At 32.9% G+C, this 20,369-nt stretch overlaps 2 protein-coding genes across 4 annotated transcripts in view; one reads left to right on the top strand and one right to left on the bottom strand.

Moving 5' to 3' along the window:
- The window catches only part of LOC129805190 (uncharacterized), a 92,660-nt gene extending 76,029 nt beyond the window's left edge, over positions 1-16,631 (bottom strand). The window contains exon 1 of the mRNA XM_055852950.1: positions 16,498-16,631. Within this exon, the coding sequence (XP_055708925.1) occupies positions 16,498-16,631 (134 nt within the window). The remainder of the gene's footprint in view (positions 1-16,497) is intronic.
- A 1,340-nt stretch (positions 16,632-17,971) lies between these two features.
- LOC129806642 (delta-sarcoglycan) overlaps positions 17,972-20,369 on the top strand; it is a 147,728-nt gene continuing 145,330 nt past the window's right edge. For 2 of the 3 annotated variants that reach the window (XM_055855375.1, XM_055855373.1), the window contains exon 1: positions 17,972-18,318. The gene's annotated coding sequence lies outside the window, so the exon portion shown is untranslated. The remainder of the gene's footprint in view (positions 18,319-20,369) is intronic. The other variant, XM_055855376.1, reaches the window with a different exon arrangement.

Here is a 20,369-nt window from a genome sequence, read left to right as displayed (position 1 = left end):
CTCTCTTTATTCTAAATATATACTTCCTTTAGGGGAGACTGGGGCAAAATTTGTCAAAATGAAAATTTCAATATTCACTATTTTCTAAAATAAAAGAGACCGAGGCTTGAAATTTTTATTATAGATAGCCTTCATGAACCTTCTTAACCCATTCAGTCAATGTACCAGAAATACTTGAGATATAATGTTTATATTTTGGGATTAGTTTCCTACAGGTTAATAGATGATTTTTTTGAAAAGAAAAAAATTTATCTCATATGGGGGGGCGCGGGGAGCCTCTGTCAAACACACGTCTTAACGGTCACTGAATTTAAATTCTGTGCATTAATTCATTACAAACTCTATTGCTTTAGATAGAGTGACTATCCAAGAACACCAATTGGGAACTAGAATTCAAATCAGGAAAGAGGAAAGAGGACAATTTTAACAAATTCGACGGGATGTCGTATTTTTTGTCCGCCATTTTGAGCAAAAATTTTGCATGACCTTCCGCGAAGCATGAAAATAATAACAAAATGTATTTTCATCTCTGTCGGACTATTTATCTCAAGTAATGGAATAACTAACGCTACTAAAAATCCATTCCCGACAGCAATTCGGATAAAAATTGCCCAGAAATAAATCATCAAAAATCACTCAATTTGCGTATGATATATAATACCATGATAAGGAATGGGTTAAACTTACAAAGTTTCAAGGAATTCGAGGAAGGATTATGTAAAATAAAAAATAATGAAATTTTGAGCCCTATTTTTGGAATATTTGGCTTACAGAAAATATTAAAACTGATTAGCTCAATTTAAGCACATTTCTCGTTAAGATAGAGAAAAATCATCTTCGAAAAAGTTGTAGAGGAATAAATTTCCTATAAAAATATGTCTATTTGATATTTTTAACATTTGCGAGAGTAAAACGTCACAAATTATCCGAAGACTGACAAAATTTGCCCCAGCAATTTTGAGAATGTCCACAAAATTGACCTTCAGAAAATGATTCGAAAATCACATTTCTTTCGAGGTAGAGGAAAATAGTCTTCTGGAATGTTGTAGAGCAGTAAATTTCCTATAAGAATATGCTCATTATAAAAAGTTTAAGTTTTCTCAGAGCTCGTGAAAGAATTAAATATGCATTTTGACAAGTTTTGCCCCAGTCTCCCCTACTGTTCTTTGAAATATTTATCAGCCTCATACAAACATTTTTTGTACAAATTATACGCAATGGAAAATTGCATTTCCTGGCTAATTTTACCCCGGTCTCCCCTAAATACATTTACATTTCAATCTTTTAAAATTTGAAAAGAAAACATTCTTGAAATTTTTAGTCTTTTTGGAGTGCATACCTTTAAGTGAAATCATGAAGAAGTATCCTAACTCTTCTGTCTTTCCTGCAAACTCGTAAGACAGAATGAAATAGTGGAAAACGAAGAAGGAAAAGTCAGACTTGAGGAAGCACAATCGTGTCATATTGTATGAAATTTTGCAGAAAAATTAAGTGTGTGTTCAAATGGTAAATAGCATCACGTACTTACCCTAGCATATTTCTCTGCAGTAGCAATTTAAAAGGATTTAGGAGGGTAGAGTTGAAGAGTACCTAGATTTTCAGATAAAGCTCTCCTCTGCTGCTTTGCTACTAAGTCCTCCAAATGGAAATGGCCTGAAAAGAAGTGGAAAATTTTGCTAATTTCTGTCTTCAATCCTCGTTCTAGGCGATTCTGTGACTAAAACTGCATCTAAAGAGTCTTTGAGGACGTGGCGGGTGAAAAATAGAAGAGAAAAGTCCAATGGGAAATTCATGGGGTACAGAAGGGACGGAAATTTCAGCTAGAGAGTATTTCGCAAAAGGGATAAATCATGAGAATGTATGTTTCATGCAACGTGATGAAGGAATAAGTAAATGTTTGCTCAGTGACTCTATATAGCCACTGAACAAGTGGGTGGTGGTTCTATATAAATGGGAACCACTTCCAATCCTCCCCAGCATCTCGCACACACCATTTTCAACCACCCCGCTCGTCACAACCTCCGACCCCTAGAATTGGCCACGGATGGAGGGGTGTAGAAGATTCCTACAACATACTTTAGCTTTTCATGAGGTACACAAAGTCAACTCCAAAGTGCGCTCCGACGAATAAATGGATAGGTAGACTCACGTTGGATGGATATGGTGATTTTGGATACATGATAGGGTGTGAAATGAGGTTAGTTCTACGTGAGTGATATTTATCTCTTCTCGAGCTCAAACTACCCCATACCCAAAAACTCTCGGGGTTAGGTTTATTTTCATGTATAACACTCATTACAGGGACTTCTTTGGCACAAGAGTCAACATTTGGGGCTTGGAAAATGGGTAAAAAGGGTTTAATTCCGAGAATTTCCTCTTAAACCATACTTCAATTCAACTTTCAACCCCATGCCAAAAACTTTTGTTACTATACACTTGCATTAGGAATCTGAAAAGGAATAAATTTCACCAAATGGATAATTACTCATCTGCAGAACTGTTTGAAAGACAAACCAAGATTTGACACAAAAGGTTATGCTGTGCCTTAAAAATTAAATAATTTAAAAAGTATTAATTGTGTATTAATTTTTCGTATACTTTGTGGGTACATACCGTTTTACTACTGATTAAATTGATTGATAAATTAAAAAAAAAACACATTCCGAAATAATAAAATACTTAAGAAAAGTAGTCGAATAAATAAAAGGGGTGGCAAAGCGTCCCAGGCTTTGCAAAATGCTCGAATTCGTGACTTAGATGGTATATACACTGTTAAAAATAAAAGGATCAAATTGACCCTTTTCAACAAAAATGGATCATATTTGACCCTTTGAAAGGTTCACTTGAATCTTTTGAAATTTTGTGTGCATATTTATCACGATAAATCGTCTTTTATCGTAAATTTATTACTCTTATCGTATTTCCCTCATCTGAGCGAACACCAAATATGACTTTTGCATTGCTTTTATTCATTTATTTCCGAGATAAATAGGTGTCAAAACAGTGACCCTTCCAAAGGGTCGTCGGTGACCCTTTTATTTTTACCAGTGTACCTCAAAAGTACTTTCACATCATTTACCATTTACCGGTTCTCAACCGATTTGAACCAATTCATAAATCATAAAAAAGATTCTCCAAAATTGTTTAAAAAGCAATAGAATTAATTTTCGGATAAAAATTATTTATCGGCTACGAACTGGTTCATTACCGGTTCAGAACCGATTAAAACCGGCTCAGTTTTGTCGGAAATTCCAAGACCTTTCCAACTAGCTCAAACATGATACCATTCGCTTGATAAATGCGCTCTCTAGTGTCTTTTTAACCTTTAACCTTGAAAAACCGTTATTAGAAATGGTTCAACGAAATTTTCGTATATAGACGAAATATCCGCCTGGGTAATCTCTAAAACATATTCAAATATGAAAAAATCTTATGACGCGTTTTCGAGCAATCCCAAAAATGTGGTTTTAAAGGGGTGAGGGGAGGAGTGGGGGAAAAATGAGGGGCATGTTAATGATCCTTGGATCGACTTATGGGGGGGTCCTCCGAAGGTCCCAAGTCTCTATGTCTAACCGTTTGGCCTCTAGAGCTGATGACAGTCGGACGGACAGACGGACAGACGGACAAACAGCGCGACGACAATTCCCAGAAATCGTCTGAAACGTGAAGATGTGTTGGGAAAAAGTGGTCTCCGGGGGGTGGAAGGTGGAAATTTTGGAGGGGTGAAAAAATCTAGGGATTATTATGTAGAGTAGAGTCAGCCCTTTTTGCCATGTAAGCACTTTTTCGCCACGTAAAATAAAACAAGTAAATTAAGGTATTTAAGAATAAGTAACATTTCAACACTCATAATATGTTCTGTTCTAATATCCCAATACGTTATTACGTCTCTTAATTAATTGAAATTCGTTTTAAAACAGGTGGTGAAAAGTACTAAAACAAGCATAATTGGGGAAAATGCATTATTTTTCAATTAGATTCTCTAAAATTCTTGAGAAGTATCCTGGATATATAGATAGATATTGCTTCCAAGTATCTTTATACGAAAATTCATTTTAGTCTGACAAAAATATCACACCTTACGAGCCCCCTAAAGCTTAATGGTGGCGAAAAGTACTGACTCTACCCTACTGCTCTCTCCGTGGAGTTAGAGCAGTAAAAAGTAAATCTGAGAAAGATAAATCATTTTCGGACACTATATCCACTCATGACCGATTGTGACCGATGCAGTCGCATTGGAAATTTCAATTTCTTTCAAAAAAAATCCTAATTTAAGCAAATCGGTTGGAAAATATGCCTTCCAAAGTGGTTAAAATTTAGTCTTCGAAAATTAGATATCGAAATGGTTTTCGAATATAGTTATCCAAGGACGAAATTTGCGCTTTAACTGTTTTCTAAATAAACCAAAAAGGTCGTCGAAGACCGGAAGCCGATATCTCTTACCGTTTAACCTCTACCCATGCCACAAGCTTTCGAACAAATAAAAGATATTTGTGAAAAGTTTTTGAGAAAGGTACATTAATTATGGGTACTATATCGACTCATGACTGATTAAATCCGATGCATTTGGGTTAGAAATTTCAAGATCTTTCAAACGAATTAAGATTTAAGCAAATTGATTGAAAACAAAATCCTGCAAAGTAGTTAAACTTTGGTCTTCGAAAATTCGATATCGAAATGGTTTTTAAGCATAGGTGTCCAAGGACGAAATATTCGACTAAAATAGCGGAAATTGGGGCAATACTTGTCAAAACGCATATTTAATTCTTTCACGAGCTCTGAGAAAACTTAAACGTTTTATAATGAGCATATTCTTAAAGGAAATTTACTGCTCTACAATATTGCAGAAGACTAGAAAGAAACTTCGAAAGAAACGATTTTCGAATCATTTTTTGAAAGTCGATTTGTTGAAGATTCTCAAAATTGCTTAGGCAAATTTTGCCAGTCTTCGGATAATTTGTGATGTTCTACTCTCGTAAACGTTAAAAATATCAAATAGACATATTTTTATAGGAAATTTATTCCCCTACAACTTTGTCGAAAATAATTTTTCTCTATCTTAAAGATAAATGTATTATGTACTTAAATTGAGCTAATCAGTATTGATATTTTCTGCAAGCCGAATATTCCAAAAATAGGGCTCAAAATTTCATAATTTTTTATTTTACATAATCCTGCCTCGAATCCCTTGAAACTTTGTAAGTTTAAGAAGGTTCATGAAGGCTATCTATAATAAAAATTTCAAGCCTCAGTCTCTTTTATTTTAGAAAATAGTGAATATTGAAATTTTCATTTTGACAAATTTTGCCCCAGTCTCCCCTACCTCTAATACATATTCGAAAATGAAAGAAATCGTAGGAGCCGTTTTCGAAATGAACTAAAAAACATGTCTTTGGAGGGTAAGAAGGAAGGTGAGGGGAGAGAAAAAGAATTGTCCTAAATAATTTTGACTTATGGGGGAGGGGGGTCGTTGAAGACCGGAAATCGATATTTCTTATCGTTTGTCCTCTAGCCCTGCCACAAGTTGAAAAAAAGTGGATTATTTAACTACCGTCGTTGCGGGTGACTTTGCACTCGGGGGGTGACTTTGCACTTTGTTGTTCGTGAGACTTTGAACAATTCTAGCACTTATTGATAGTCTTCGCCGATCCGTTCTACCATGTCAAAGTATATAGGGATATGTTAAGTACCAAGTAAGGTACAATGATCCTCAAAAGGATTCTTGTAGTTTCAGTAATAGGTTATGAAATCCTAGTATAGGTATTTTGTCAAAAAACGACTCCGCGAAAAAGTTATCTGAAGATGCAATTCCAAAATCGGATTCAGAAAAGTAAATTGCCCAAATCTATTCTAAATTTATTTGGCTAGAATAATCCACGTCGATTTTGTTCATTATTTTTATTAAAATACTTTTTTTCACTATAATCTTCCTAAGAACGCATGATTTATATTGTAAAATTGCATATAATGGTCTTTCTTAAGCTTTATTATAGAAGTATTTGGCTAAAGATTATCTAATTTTTTGATAATTTAAGATAAAATGACCGAGATCTACAAGATGGTGTGGTCGCCATCTTGATTTGACGTTTCCGTCCGCCATTTTGAATAACTGTCAAAACAAAAATCTCATCCGATTGAGCTGAAATTTTAGTATGTTGTAGCTAATGTCAAGGCCTTTTCAGAACATATATAACATCCGACCTAGGTCAAGCGATTGTCTGGATACTGGGGCTCTAAGTTCAAAATTTTGACATTTTCATGAATACAGAACTACGGAGAGCTTCTTTTATCGAAACCATCACAAAAAAGACAGTACTATCGTTAGGCGATGAGATCTAAATAACAAACAAAAAGAAAAGTAGTGTTTTTGTTTATAACAGCGTATTATTTGAGTATTTAAAAAACTGTTTTTGCAAAAATGAAAAAATAAAAAAGTAAATAAATGCACTTTTCATTTATTTCTTTTAATGATGTAAGAGTAAATAAATATGAAATAGGAAATAAATAAATACTGAGGCATTTCGTTTAGGTTTTAAAATTAAGGATTATTAAATAAAGATCGCCAAAATATGAATATTTCAAAATGTTAAAATTTGAGCCTCTGTATCTAGGTAAATACTTGACGTAGACTGGAACGTAGATACGTTCTGAAAAGGTCTTGACATCAGCTACAACATACTAAAATTTCAAACCAATCGGACCAGTTTTAGGTTTTGACAGTTATTCAAAATGGCGGACAGAAACGTAAAATCAAGATGGCGATTATGTCATCTTGTAGATCTCGTGCATATTACCCTTAGATGTGATGATCTTCATTGTCGTTTATTATCAGAAGTTGTTGATTTTTTAGTATTTATTAAAAAGTGCAAAGTCACCCGCACCTTATCCCCAGTGCAAGCCTTTTTTCTTGATTTTTTTAAACATAGTAAAATTTTATAAAATTAATGCTATTGGCACAACATCCATTCGTTAACAACTGAATACAAATAATTTTACTCAAAAACCCCCCTCCCTTCACTTTAACCATACACTTTTAGAGGGCAAAGTTGAAAAACAGCGAAAAAACGTGCAAAGTCACCCGCAACGACGGTACTCTTTCTTTGAGTTCGAGCAGTAATATTCACTGAAGTCGTAATTAGAACTTATTAGAAATGAATTAAGATGGAAAAATACGAATCACGTTGGGGCCTTTCAACAATTCTGCTCTCAAACTTACCAATCTTTCACAAAACATTAAAGGCATAAGGTGAAATTTAGGTAATGTGTGTCTTTCCTTGATGAGACATCGAAATCGTTTGCTGACACGATAACATTTGCCATTGAAGACCAAGGGGAAAAGGTGAAATTCAGTCTTCAAATGGGCCATTTGCCTCCTTATTTAATTTTCATCTTTCAGCATCCCAAACCATGTGGATTAAATAATATTTTCCACCCATTAGATCTGTCGAATTGGAAGTGAAACGTGTAGAAGTCGAGGGATGGGGAAAATAGAACATAAACGCGTCGAAAGGAGGGTAAAGTTAGAAGGTGAAAGAATCCAAACCCCGATAGCTTTGGAACTTTCAAACAAGACAGAGTCACGTTCATCGACAACGACAGCAACATAGACAAGACATTCGCCTTCCCGAGTACTCACCTCTCCTGGCAAAGTACTATAACATTGTGTGCCTGGCAATTGGTGGGAGGTGGAGAAAAGTTAATAACATACCCTCGTCCAAGAGACATATATAGCAACATTGAAGAACATTCATATTGCACATACATATATTTGTGTTTTGAGAGCAACTTCCGAAACTCAATCATTTTGCAAATAGAATATCTTTTCAGGGAAAGATGAAGCATATTCAGGGTTCTTCAAGTAAGATTTCCTCAATCCATACTCAAGAGCTTGTGCTTAGGCAAAAAGTACGGAGAAGTTTGCAATATAGTGCCACAGAATAGCCTGCAACAAATCAAAACTGGGACACCGAATGCAGGTGAGATTTTCAATTCAAATATAGGGAACGATTCAAATAAGTTTATGCAAATTTATGTGGAATATTGTGAGATCGGAAAGCATTTAACTAAAATTGTTTGGATGATGAGTTTATGAATTAATTTGATTTTTTTTATATTCAGATACAGATGACCTTTTATTCGGTTAAACAAGTAACCGAATGTCGAAAGTAAGAAGTCCAAGGAATTAAAGGAATAAATGAAATATGGAAAGTGGATTAATGTAAGCGATTTAAAGAATGATACACTGAGAGAAATCCGAAAAAATTAAAATAACATTCCGGAAATGTTAATTTTACCCTGCATTATTGATCTTAAATCGGTGTAAATATTTTGCTTTTTATGTGTATTATTGGTTAATGTTACACTTTTTCATGTTAATTTTACACTTAAAAAGGTGTTGTTGATGAGGTGTTAAAAAATGTTGATATATTTTTACACCTCAAAAGTGTTAAAGATACGAGGAAAAAAAGTTAATCGCACTCCCTTTTTTTCTCAATGTAGGAAAATATCTGAAGAAAAGAAGGATATTGATGAGATCACAAAACAAGCTCCGCCTACAAATAATTCTAGGCCACGCCCCCTTCCTATCTGCTTTCCACTAAATTTGAAGCTTTCAAGTTTTTAATATTATTTATAGGGCACTACCAATAATACCCTTTGCCATGGCATATCCACTACATTTTTGTGGAAAATCTGTAAAGGCTTGTCCTTTGTTCATGAAAAATAGACCACGCTTCCTGCAAACCATTTTTATTCTCAGCAACCATCAACCATTCACAAAAAATAATTCAAAATTTAAGAAATAAAATTCTTTGCTCGTAATTTAGAATGTTGTTACACTGAGTGAGAGTAATCCGAAAAAGATAAAATAACATTCCGGAAAAGTTAATTTTACCCTGAATTATTGATCCGAAATCGGTGTAAATATTATGCTTTTTAAGTGTATTATGGGTTAAGGTTACTCTTTTTCATGTCAATTTTACACTTAAAAATGTGTAAAATTAACATTAAAAAATATTGATATATTTTTACATCTAAAAAGTGTTAAAGTTACGTGGAAAAAAAGTTAATCGCACCCCCTTTTTTCTCAGTGTAGACTTAACCAAAAACGATCTGTAAAATATCATGAATATAATTCGTTAGTTAAATCAGCATTTATCGTAACTTCATTTTTGCGATTTTGAGATATATACATATTTGGAATCAGCGTAATTTTGTTTATTAAACGCACTTGTGTAAAAGAAACTTTTATAAGCCCAATAAAAATTATTTTAAACAAAAATTATCGTAAGTGTCCTTAATTAAGAAAAAATTATCAGAATTTGTCGTAACTTCCATTTTTGGGGAAGTTACGACAAATTTCCATACAAAATTTTCAATAATCAGCATTTGCCGTAACTTCTTTTGCTCACTTGCGTGGCTTGTAATTTGCAGCAAAATTGCAATATTTCTCAATAAAACGTTTACAAACTTTTCCAAATATCGAAAGACAGTGCGAATAGTGTAATATGAAATCATTTTAATACAATATTTGGGAGAAAAAAGTGAGAAAAAATCCCTATCCATCTGTCATTAATTCAAAACAAAACAAGCAACGTGGCGCACAAAATTTATTACAATTTATTTAATAAAACTTATGAAATAAAAACTTTTAGGGACAGGGATAACAGTATTATTGACTAATTTAGTCAAATAAAGGCGCTTATTATCACTAGAATAATTCAAATTGATATAATGCATTTTAGAAAATTGTCGTAACTTCCAGAATCTCCATACATTGGAAGTTACGGCTTTATAAACGAAGGAAGTTACGATAAAATATTATTATGTTTCTTCTAACATATTTCTCAATATTGCAGTTTTGAAATAATTTTATAAAGATTTTCTCGAGTTAACTTACAGTTTATTAGTGCCACTTTTATTATTTTGACTCAAAAGTATCGCATTCGGGGCTCATTTTTAAGAAAAATAATGCTGAACTGAAAATTTCGTCTCCTGAAAAGTTGTCAAAAGGAAGTTACGACAAATGCTGATTTAACTGACGAATTTATATTGCAAAGTTAAATTGCATGGGGGCGTGGTTTGTATTAAATGGGTGGAGCCTGGTTTGGTATAGCATCAAGTCAAAATTGGGAATTTTATTATCCAAAAACCATCTTAGTAATAAAAGGACTGTTAATGCTAATATTTTGCAATAGTTTTTAGCTTCGTCTATTTCTAATAAATGTATGCTAAAAATATTGTAGTAAGGCTAAAAACCGTAGAAATATGTTTAGATTTAGGAGTAGAAATTTTAGAGGAATGTGACTTATCACGCGTTAGCCGTTAATAAAGCTGTAAAATAACTATTTAATTGCGAAGTTGTATTAATTGCAAATTAAATTCAGACAAATTCATCGATAAATAAATTATCAATTTATTAATTACGTCGTTAAATGTTCGCAAAAGAATAACAAAAACAGAAACAGTTGTACCAGCTTTTCTCCTTGTTGCTATTAAACAGTGTTTACTACAAATAAATATTTGTATATTCAGTAAATTAATCATTTATTTGTTTATAAATTTCAAATAAATGTTATGTTACAAAATTTTGTAATGGGATCTACATATTCCGATTACCACTGCTATTTAGGTCATAAAAACGTCATTTGGGCGTCACTTAAATTATTTGGGGTAGACCTGAGCAGTAGTTCCTCTCTTACTTCAATATTACGAAATTTATACCAGAAACAATTACGACAAAACCGACAAAAATATAACTACAGCATTTTGAAAGCTCTTTGCGTATTTTTTTTTTTTTCAAAGTAAGATTTACGTCAATAAAACGTAAGGTTTTCATATTTGTGATTTCTACTCTTTTATTCTCTCAGTCAGTGGTATTCTACCGTCATTGTATTTAACTTCAATTTTAATCCTTAAAAATTTTAATTTGAATAAATATCTTTCATTAATTACATCAACTTTAGGTATGTTTTTTGTGCTTATATGAACATTGGAGATCTCAGCGGCGCAATAGGCAAGATCGTTGGCTCTTGGGCGGTGAGATCTTTGACTCGACTCTCACAGTTGTAAGTTCGAGTCCAGCCTAATGTAATACAACTGTTCAGCAAAAGTCATTTTCACACGAAATAAAACGTAATAAAATGCACCGCCTTTCCCCAAAAAAATCTGGAGGCACGGAAGAAGCATCCATACTGCGGGGAAGGCACTCCTGGGTGGTCTACAATCGCACTTTAGCAGATTCTTCCATTACGGGACCAACAACAATACAACAAATAATATGATTACATTGTAATAAATATTCCGATACGATTATATAATACTAGGGGATTCTATAACAATATGACAATGTCATATGACAAATTTAAAATTTTTGTATGGTAAAGTTGGTAGGATTCATATTAGAGATTCATATTAGAGCTATATGCAATGGGTCATTCAATTGTCACCAGACTTTACGTTGAATTCGACGTTGCCCTGCTTTCAAATTTTACAACGAAAATTTGTCATATGATATTGTCATTCTGTTACAGAATTCTCCTACAGGGGGAAACGCCAAAACACCGTATTAATATCTGCTGTCAATCTTGCCATATTCGACTGATCTACCCCTTTCCATTTACCACTTATATTCCGGTAGATTGTGTACGGCTTGTCTATGCTTCACTTAGATTATTTTGAAGAAATTAAAAATTGTATGTATGAACATTTCCGGTCCAAAGATACCTCGTTTTACTGTTTACGTATTCATGATTTATCTGACAGCTGTCAAAAATATCAGGACAATACTTAGAATTAGCCAATTTTCGGATATCTCTTTACATTTTTTCATGTTTAATTGATCAAAAAGTCTAAAAACTTGGTTTAGGACAAAGTAAAAGCATGGAAAATATTGCATTGATTTAGTAAATATTATTATTTTTTTTTGTGAAAGAGTTTCTTTAGAATTAATTTATTATATATTAATTATTTCTATTTTTTTGTTTTATAAATAAAGACAATGTTTTCCAATTTTATATAATTATTGGGAAATACTTGGTCAACCTTACCAAAAAGGTAATTTTTGTTGAAATATTTATCTTATTACTAAAGTATGGGTTATTACTCGTTTGGAAAGTATAACGTACAAATGCTTAAATGAATCACTAATGCCATGCGGTAAAAATAACGCTGTACTGACTTCATTTTGCTACTTGGGATTAACTACTTTGCAAATATTTTAAAGATCCTTAAAAAATTAAAAAAAAAGGGAAATAAAGAATAATTTAAGGATAAATAAATATATAAAGTTGTGTTAAGAAAAAGTGGCCTAACTCGACCGCTTCCTCGACTCGACCAATAGGTCAATTTTTGAATTGTTATTGATTCGTATTATTTATGGAACAATTGACTTATCAATGTTAGATCATGAGCTAAATATTATAGAAAATATAAATAAATTGGATAAATGACTTTACCCTTGACTCTACCGGTCGAATCGAGGAACTGGTCGACTGAGGGCACTTTACCTTATTTTTGATCCTTCAAGTTAATAATTCGACACAAGTTTTACTGTCTTCGTTTTTTTCACTGTGGGCGTGGATCTTAAAGTCACTTTCACATGTTTTTCTTACTGTATATAGACCATAATAAAGTTTTGTTCTCTTGCCTTCTATTTTTGTTATCCTTGTCTTTACGCCCTGAATTAATAATTCCCACAGACATTTGATCCCGTTTGTAAAAGAAGATTTCAGGGGATTAATAGTCGCTTAAAAGGTATAACATTTGGGCTTATTTCTTGACATCATCTTCAAGTTGTTGATCCTTCTGTTGGGTTGTCCTTTGCGATTTTCTCTCTATTTTTTTCTTCACTCCACATACCCTCTGACTCTTCCTGTGGACTCTTGAGTAATCCTTCGAAGTGACTTTGCGGCTCGTCCATTATAAATTCATCAAATATTTATGATCACATCCGACGTGGATTATTGAGTGTGACGGGTGGTTATGTGTCTGTGGGAGTTGGTAAAAGAAAAGTTTGTCGACAAGATTGAGGAGGATTAGGGAGGAGACCAATGAAAAAGTAATAGGTGTATCATAGTGAAAAATTGCGCAAGATTTTATCTCTGGTCAAAAGAGTTTGACACTTTTATTGTAAAATTCTTCTTGATTCAATTTTCTTCTGCATTGATATTTAATGGGGTGTCAAAGGTTTTTTTTTTCGAAGGGATACCACCATAATTGTTTTTTTTCTATTCACTCTACTTTGAGCTTTAATTACGCCCATTCATCATTCCAAATGTCTCAGAAAGTTGCACTACGTGAAACAAATTGGGGAGACAGGATGAAGAGCGGTGGAATCTAGGGAGATGTTTGCCACAAAAGGCCAGACAATTAACCAGGCGCCTCCACTATTAGGCAATTTATTATGAATAATCGAGTCTATGCACGCGACCTATTTGCAAAATTGTTATTCACCGATATAATTACTCTTTGCTCTTCTCCAGCCCTTTCTTACAGCGGGGTGCATCGTGCTATCTGGACTCTAACATTGTTTATAAATTGGCTGAATTAGTGGCTATCTACAATTAGGAATGGTTAGAAGATGGTTTGAGGGATCGACTTGTAGACTCTCAAATGGTACAAGATGTTCTATGTTTCTTTTTCCTGATTTTAACGACTCTTGTTCTTCATCGAGTTAACAAAAGTGGAATGGGAAGAATGTTCAACTCTATCGCAGTTAAATTCCTTGTAATGGAGCTATTACAATGCAAATATCTTTAAAGAACATTGCAGAACAAATTTAAGGTTGACCCATTTAGTTAGTACATGAAGGTGCTAAATCATGTTTAATTTAGAGTGTCAATTAAAAGAGAAAACATTTTCAAAAACTATGCAAAAATATTTTCAGAGAAAGATAAAGGAATTACAAAAACGGATTGAACCATATAATTAGTACATACATGTGCTAAATCAAATTAAAATGACAGCATTTTTCAAAAAGATAAACCTGTGAACTAACTAACGGAGCACAAAGTACGTGTATCTGCTAATTGTTATAAAAAATGAGGAATTTAGAGCTATTCCAATACATTTTTCTAGCACTTTAATATTCTTAAGTACCTCTGCATTGTCGACTTCTATTTGCGTTTGTTCCTGCCTCGACTGTTTCCCCAGTTCTCTACGTGTTTTAAAACTACCAAAATAGTCATGATAGGAACCAACACAAAAAAAAGTCGATTATGTAGGAACACTGAAGAAGATTTCATTGGAATAACACCATTAAACTTAAAAATTAGCACATGCATGTACTAAAGACAATTTATTTGTATGTTCCAATTTTGGAATGAAAATATTTTTCAAGGACCATGCAAAAATATTTTCAGAAGAACTGAATGATAGCTACGTCTACGAACTAATCACTATAGTGCTAATAGTAGTGATTATACTAATTCTTGTACTAAATATAATCTGTACTAAATATAATAAAAGGTCTGTATAGACTAATCCAGAACCTAATAATGTTTTAAAATAATAAACAAACCACAGTTTTAATTCAATATCATTTGTATTTAAATAAAACAAAGATAACTGCTGTGCGTTTCAATAGAAATAATTGATTTAGTACACCTTGTACTAACTTATTAATGTATGTATTTATTGAGTCATTACCATTTACAAATCCTCATGCTGAACTCACTATACATTGCGGCTATCGCCGTCTTAGCGTTGTTGACCAACCTCCAGGGTGAAAAAGATGGAAAACCCCTTCACAGGTTGTATATTGTCAGGTTTGCACTTTTACAATTTTTTTGAGATTTTTTAAAACGTGAGTTTGTCCACGAGTATTGTAGTGGCAAGATTTATAGCCAAGCCATGATAGCTGTATGGCAATTGAGCAACAGAGAATTGCAACAATAAAAAAAAACAAGAAAATGAAATTATATCATAATCAAAGTACAATACAAGAATAAGGAAAAAAAAACCAATAAAAAGATTACTCTCATGAAAAACAAATATAACAATAATAATAACCGCGAGAGAAAAAAACCCAGGCGATGGAGACGGGCCACACACGCGCCACCGACCCACAAGCCGCTTTTTTAAGCAAAATTTAAAGGTATAAATAAATACATTATAACAATCAATAATAAAGGTTATAAAAGAAAGTTATAAAAACTTATAATATAAAATTTTTAGAGAAAAAAATGTAACCTTTCCTAACACTCAAAATTACAAAGAACGAGTTTATTTTTTTCTAAATAATTGATAAGGCCTATTTAAAATAAATAATTAGTTTAGGAAAGACACTAAAGAGATATCTTGAAAATTTGTGTCAAAAATCTGCAATATCTACCTTTTTTTAATTCTGATTATTATTTTTATTTTAAAGCTCTGTAAAGACCTATACATACCAAGAGTAATTTTCGTCAAAAATTGTATTTTTGACGGAATTTTATTATTTCAATGTTGAGAATCGATCATTAGGATACGATGTAAGTCAGATTTGGAATTTTGGTTTAAAATCTTGACCTATACACTGAGAGAAATCCGAAAAAATCAAAATAGCATTCCGGAAATGTTAATTTTACCCTTCAGTATTGATCCGAAATCGGTGTAAATTTCGGTGTATTGTGGATTAAAATTACCCTATTTTCATGTTGATTTTACCCTCAAAAGGTGCAAAATTAACATTAGAAAAAAAAGTTAATCGTAGCCTCTTTTTTACTCAGTGTAAAAACATATGGGAGATCAGTAAAATTTTTAGGCAGAAATTAAAAATTTGACTTTTGACACTTCTACTTACAGCATTGCAAGAAATTTCCTAAAAAAAAATTTTCGACGAAAATTGCTTCCAATTTGTAGAGGCCTTAAAGCACACAGAAAAAAAATGTAATGGAAAATTGTTCGTAAATGTTTGTGAATTCCTATTTGGGACTTACAAAATGTTTGTAAACCATATGACCCACAAAAAAGTTCTTAGAAGTTTGTACCTTTTTACAAGTATTATTCGTAACATGGTCACTTGACGAGGAATTTTTGTTTTGTTTTGCAAAAATTTGTTAATAAATGTTTGTGAAAACACAAAAAAGTGTATGTAAAATTTTGTCATTTGTTCGTAAAGTTTTGTCAGACAAATAAAATGTATGAAGAAATGTTTACACAGAAAACAATATTTTGTAAAAATGTTCGTAAATGTTTGTGAATTCCTATGGAAGAGTTACAAAATGCTCGTGAATCGTATAACCCACAAACAAGTTCGTAAAAGTTTGTACTTTTTTCACGAACATTGTTCGTAACATGATCTTTTGACGAGGATTTTTTTCTACTTTTACAAATATTTGTTCGTAAATGTTCGTAAACAGACAAAAATTTTCGTAAAATTTTGTCATTTGTTCGTCAATGTTTGTTTTCCTCTCTAACATTTTCAACTCCTGTGTACGGTACGTCCACGGGCTACGTAAGTTCGATCACATTTCCCCTTGGGTGGATTCAATCCTTGGTCTTCCACTTTTTCCTTACCTGGAGACTCGTGCTGTTGACTTTGTCTCACGGTTACTGAGTGTTGGAGTACCACGGTATCTCGCGGAGCTTGTAGTGGCTGGATCGTCCACTAGGGCTTCGTGTCTCCGTGTGTCTAGTTCGGGTAGTCGCATTCTCCGCGATTCCCTATTTGTTGAAGGGGTCATTCTCTGGAATGGTTTGCCTCGCGAGCGGAAGAGGGAGCTGATCCTTAGATTTGTGGCTGCCACGCATTCCTCGTGTTCTACATGAGCTATACTTATAATGGTTATTATTATTATTATATTTTTTTTTTTTTATTTGAACAGAGGACAGATTGTCCTATGAAATTTTAATAAATTGAATTGAATTGAATTGAATTGAATTTTACGAACATTCACGAACAAATGACAAAATTTTACGAACATTTTTGTGTATTTACGAATATTTACGAACAAATGTGTGTAAAAGTACAAAAAATGTTCGTCAGATGATCATTTTACGAACAATGTTTGTGAAAAAAGTACAAAATTTTACAAACTTGTTTGTGGGTTATACGATTCACGAGCATTTTGTAACTCTTCCATAGGAATTCACAAACATTTACGAACATTTTTACAAAATATTTTTTCTGTGTATAAAAGAACAACAAATGTTCGTCAAGGGATTACGTTACGAACAATGTTTCTGCAAGAAGTACAAACTTGTACAAACTTTTTAAATATTCACAAACATTATCCAATCTGTTGGAGCGATTGTCGTCATAAAATCAGTCTTTAATTCAGGCAATTTAACTGATGGAAAAATTTAATGTTGTATCTTTCTGTGCAAGATTTTTATTCTTTAATAAATGGGACATGAAACATCTGTAGGGATGTGAAGTCTTGCAGGTAATTGCAAGAAAATTGACTTTTTGCAGGATGTCTTAGCTTTTTGGGTGGAAGAGATCATAAAATATGTCTGTCTTTTGTCAAATTTTCCCCAGAATCAGGCACGTAGAGAAATTTTGCTGGGGACTACCCCCAAAAATTCGGGGGCTCGGAAAATGTCGATAGAGTGACACATTGTGATCAGTTTTTGGGACGTGCAAAAGAAGATTGGATGCGTGGGAGTGAGATGACTCTGAGGGAAAATTTGATGAGTGGAACAAGTTTCGAAGACAACTCCCACTTTTATTGTATTGCTCTCTCCTAAGACTTGGCATTCTGTCCAATTGGTATTCTTAGAAAAGCTCAGAACATGCTGCCACGTGATTTTCTTCTCACCCAATTTCCACGGCGCGTCTCTATTTATTGTACCACTTTTCCTGAAACTCTCGAGGAGAGGGATGGAAAGAGCGCCAGCGTGAGAGATTCTTCTGTGGAAAATCCCTCCCAATTTTCTCACTGTGAGAGAGGGAGAGAGCGTGAGAGAGTCAAGTACAAGAATGCAGGGTGAATTTTCCGGTGGAAAGTGCTTCTGAAGAGTCGGAGGATATTTTAGTGGCATGACCAGATGCCTCAGTGGCTGGATGTGCTTTTTTCGCGCGCGATTTTCACCCAATTTTCCACTCAAAAGCACATTCTAATTGAAACTACTCTAATCGCATCATTATCAAATACTATAAAAGAGCTTTTGTAACAGCTTACAACCAAAAAAGAAAGCTCTACGAAAATTGAGACTTGCAGCTAGTAAATTTTTATCATTTCTGCAATCTTGCAATAAATCGTTGGTCCTTTTTTTTTACAACTTCCTAATATTTTTCTGTGTTGCATGAGTGTTCTGTTGCTGTGCTATGTGTCCTGACGAGTTCCAATTAACATGAAAAAAATGTCGTGAAAAAAAACCAAGTGTCGTTCCAGGGTTAGTTTTTTTTTATAGCAAAACATTTCTGCAGTAGTTTACAAACCTTCCCAGATGGACACAGAATTTTCCTCGTGCCAACCAATTCACTCTTGTGTGTACTTTTGGGGTGATAAAATTATGCAGTGAATTGCACATTTTTCATGAATGTGCTTTTCCCTTATATTATTCATGACTTTATGGTGCTGTCGAGATGCTCCAAAAATGCCCATCATGGCTATGAAATCGTAAAACATCAAATTTCTTGCATTTTGTTATTTCATGCCCAAAAGAAAAGGGTCATTTTTGGCGTATCTGCAAATTTGGAATACGTTGAGAGCATTTCTGCATACAATAAGGTTTATTTATGCTGTCTGGAAAGCAATTTTGAAAATACGGTTGATTTTGGAAAAACGTTTTAACACTGCGAATAATTAGGGAAAAGTGCCCATGCTTCGTACAATCCCAAACTTCCTGATGTTCTTGTATTTCTCAAAACGTGACTAATCTCATCCACATTTTAAAAAGTAGGAGGAGGTGGTCAGTTTTTAAAATATTATATATTGCAAAGTCGCATTTACTGAGAAACATAGAACAATTTTAGTCATTACGAAGCTTGGGATCGTACGAAGCATAGGCACTTTCCCTTAACATTGAAAGTTACTTCAATTATTTCAAATTAATAAATTTATTTTTTTACAACAAGTAGCACAGTTTCTAGATCTTTATTTGTTGGTGTTTTTTAAGCTAAATTATTTTAATCATTCAATTTTAAAGTAACCGACAAAGTACTACGTGAATTTTATTAAAAGATTACATAAGTATAATGCACATAAAAATGATTAAATAAACGTTCAGTAAGAGAACATTCGGATGATAATAGATAGTTCACTTTTTTTACTACAACTTTGTGATGAATTTGCACAAATATATATAATATTTCAGAAAAATGTATATGTGGAAAAAATAGAAAATGATTACACAGTTGTGTACATTCTTATACACATTTTTGTGTAAAATTACACAGATTTTAGATTAGAATATGTAGAAGTTACAAAAAGGTGTAGCAGTGCACAAAATTACATATTTATACAGATTATACAACTAAAATCATGGTAAAATTTTCAATATTTACCAAGCGACACAAAATAACTTAACCAGAAATTATCGTTGTGGGAACGTTAAAATACAGTTATTTCAACCGAACAAGTTATAAAAACGTTATCTAACAGTTAAATAACTAAGACGTGCTGCTTGGATTGATTGCTGGATAATTTTTTATGTACAATACTAATATAATTATATCAGATTACCACTTAATTATTTTAAAAATTTATCAGAAACACAGAAGTACGCAAAATCTACACTAAGAAAAAACCTAAAAATTAAAAACAATTCTAAGGCAGAGTTGAATTATTTCTACGAATATCGATGTAATTTTTACTCTTTTTCGTTGTAAATTTTAGTAAATAGAGTTGAAAAAACTCTTCGTGCGAGTTGAATTAATTCGTCGAATATCGATGTAATTATTACTCTATTTCTGTGTAAAATTTCATCTCGACTGAAGTATATGCTAAAGTGTTTTCGTTTTAAGAATATACTTCAGTCAAGAAGATTTTCGTGTGACAAAGTTTATATGGAACATCAACTAGAAATATGCCTAACAGTGTTTCATGAAGACATGTGCGGGCATCATACGTGATATTTCGCTCGGAATCGGAATATTAGGGAACTTGAGAACAAGAAAATATTAATAAAAAAAATGATAAAATAAAAAAAATCACAAAATTGCAAGATGTATCCATTTTGGGATTTTAAAGAGTTATATTAACTCTAAAAAAAAAAGATTTTTTTAACACTTGAAACGAGTTATTTTAACTCTTAAAGCGAATTATTTCCAGTCTTGAAAAGAGTTATTTACACTCTTTTGACATGTAAATTTTAGGAAAAAAAGTTAAAACAACTCTTTCGAATATTACAACTACATAGAAGTAAAATCAACTCTAAGACATAGTTAATCGAAAATCACAACGAGAAAGAGTCAATTCAACATCGATTCGAGTAAGCTTTAC

The sequence above is a fragment of the Phlebotomus papatasi genome, chromosome 3 (assembly GCF_024763615.1).
Source record: "Phlebotomus papatasi isolate M1 chromosome 3, Ppap_2.1, whole genome shotgun sequence".
Taxonomy (NCBI): domain Eukaryota; kingdom Metazoa; phylum Arthropoda; class Insecta; order Diptera; family Psychodidae; genus Phlebotomus; species Phlebotomus papatasi.
Note: the sequence above shows the minus strand (reverse complement) of the source record. Positions and strands in the feature narration are given on the sequence as shown.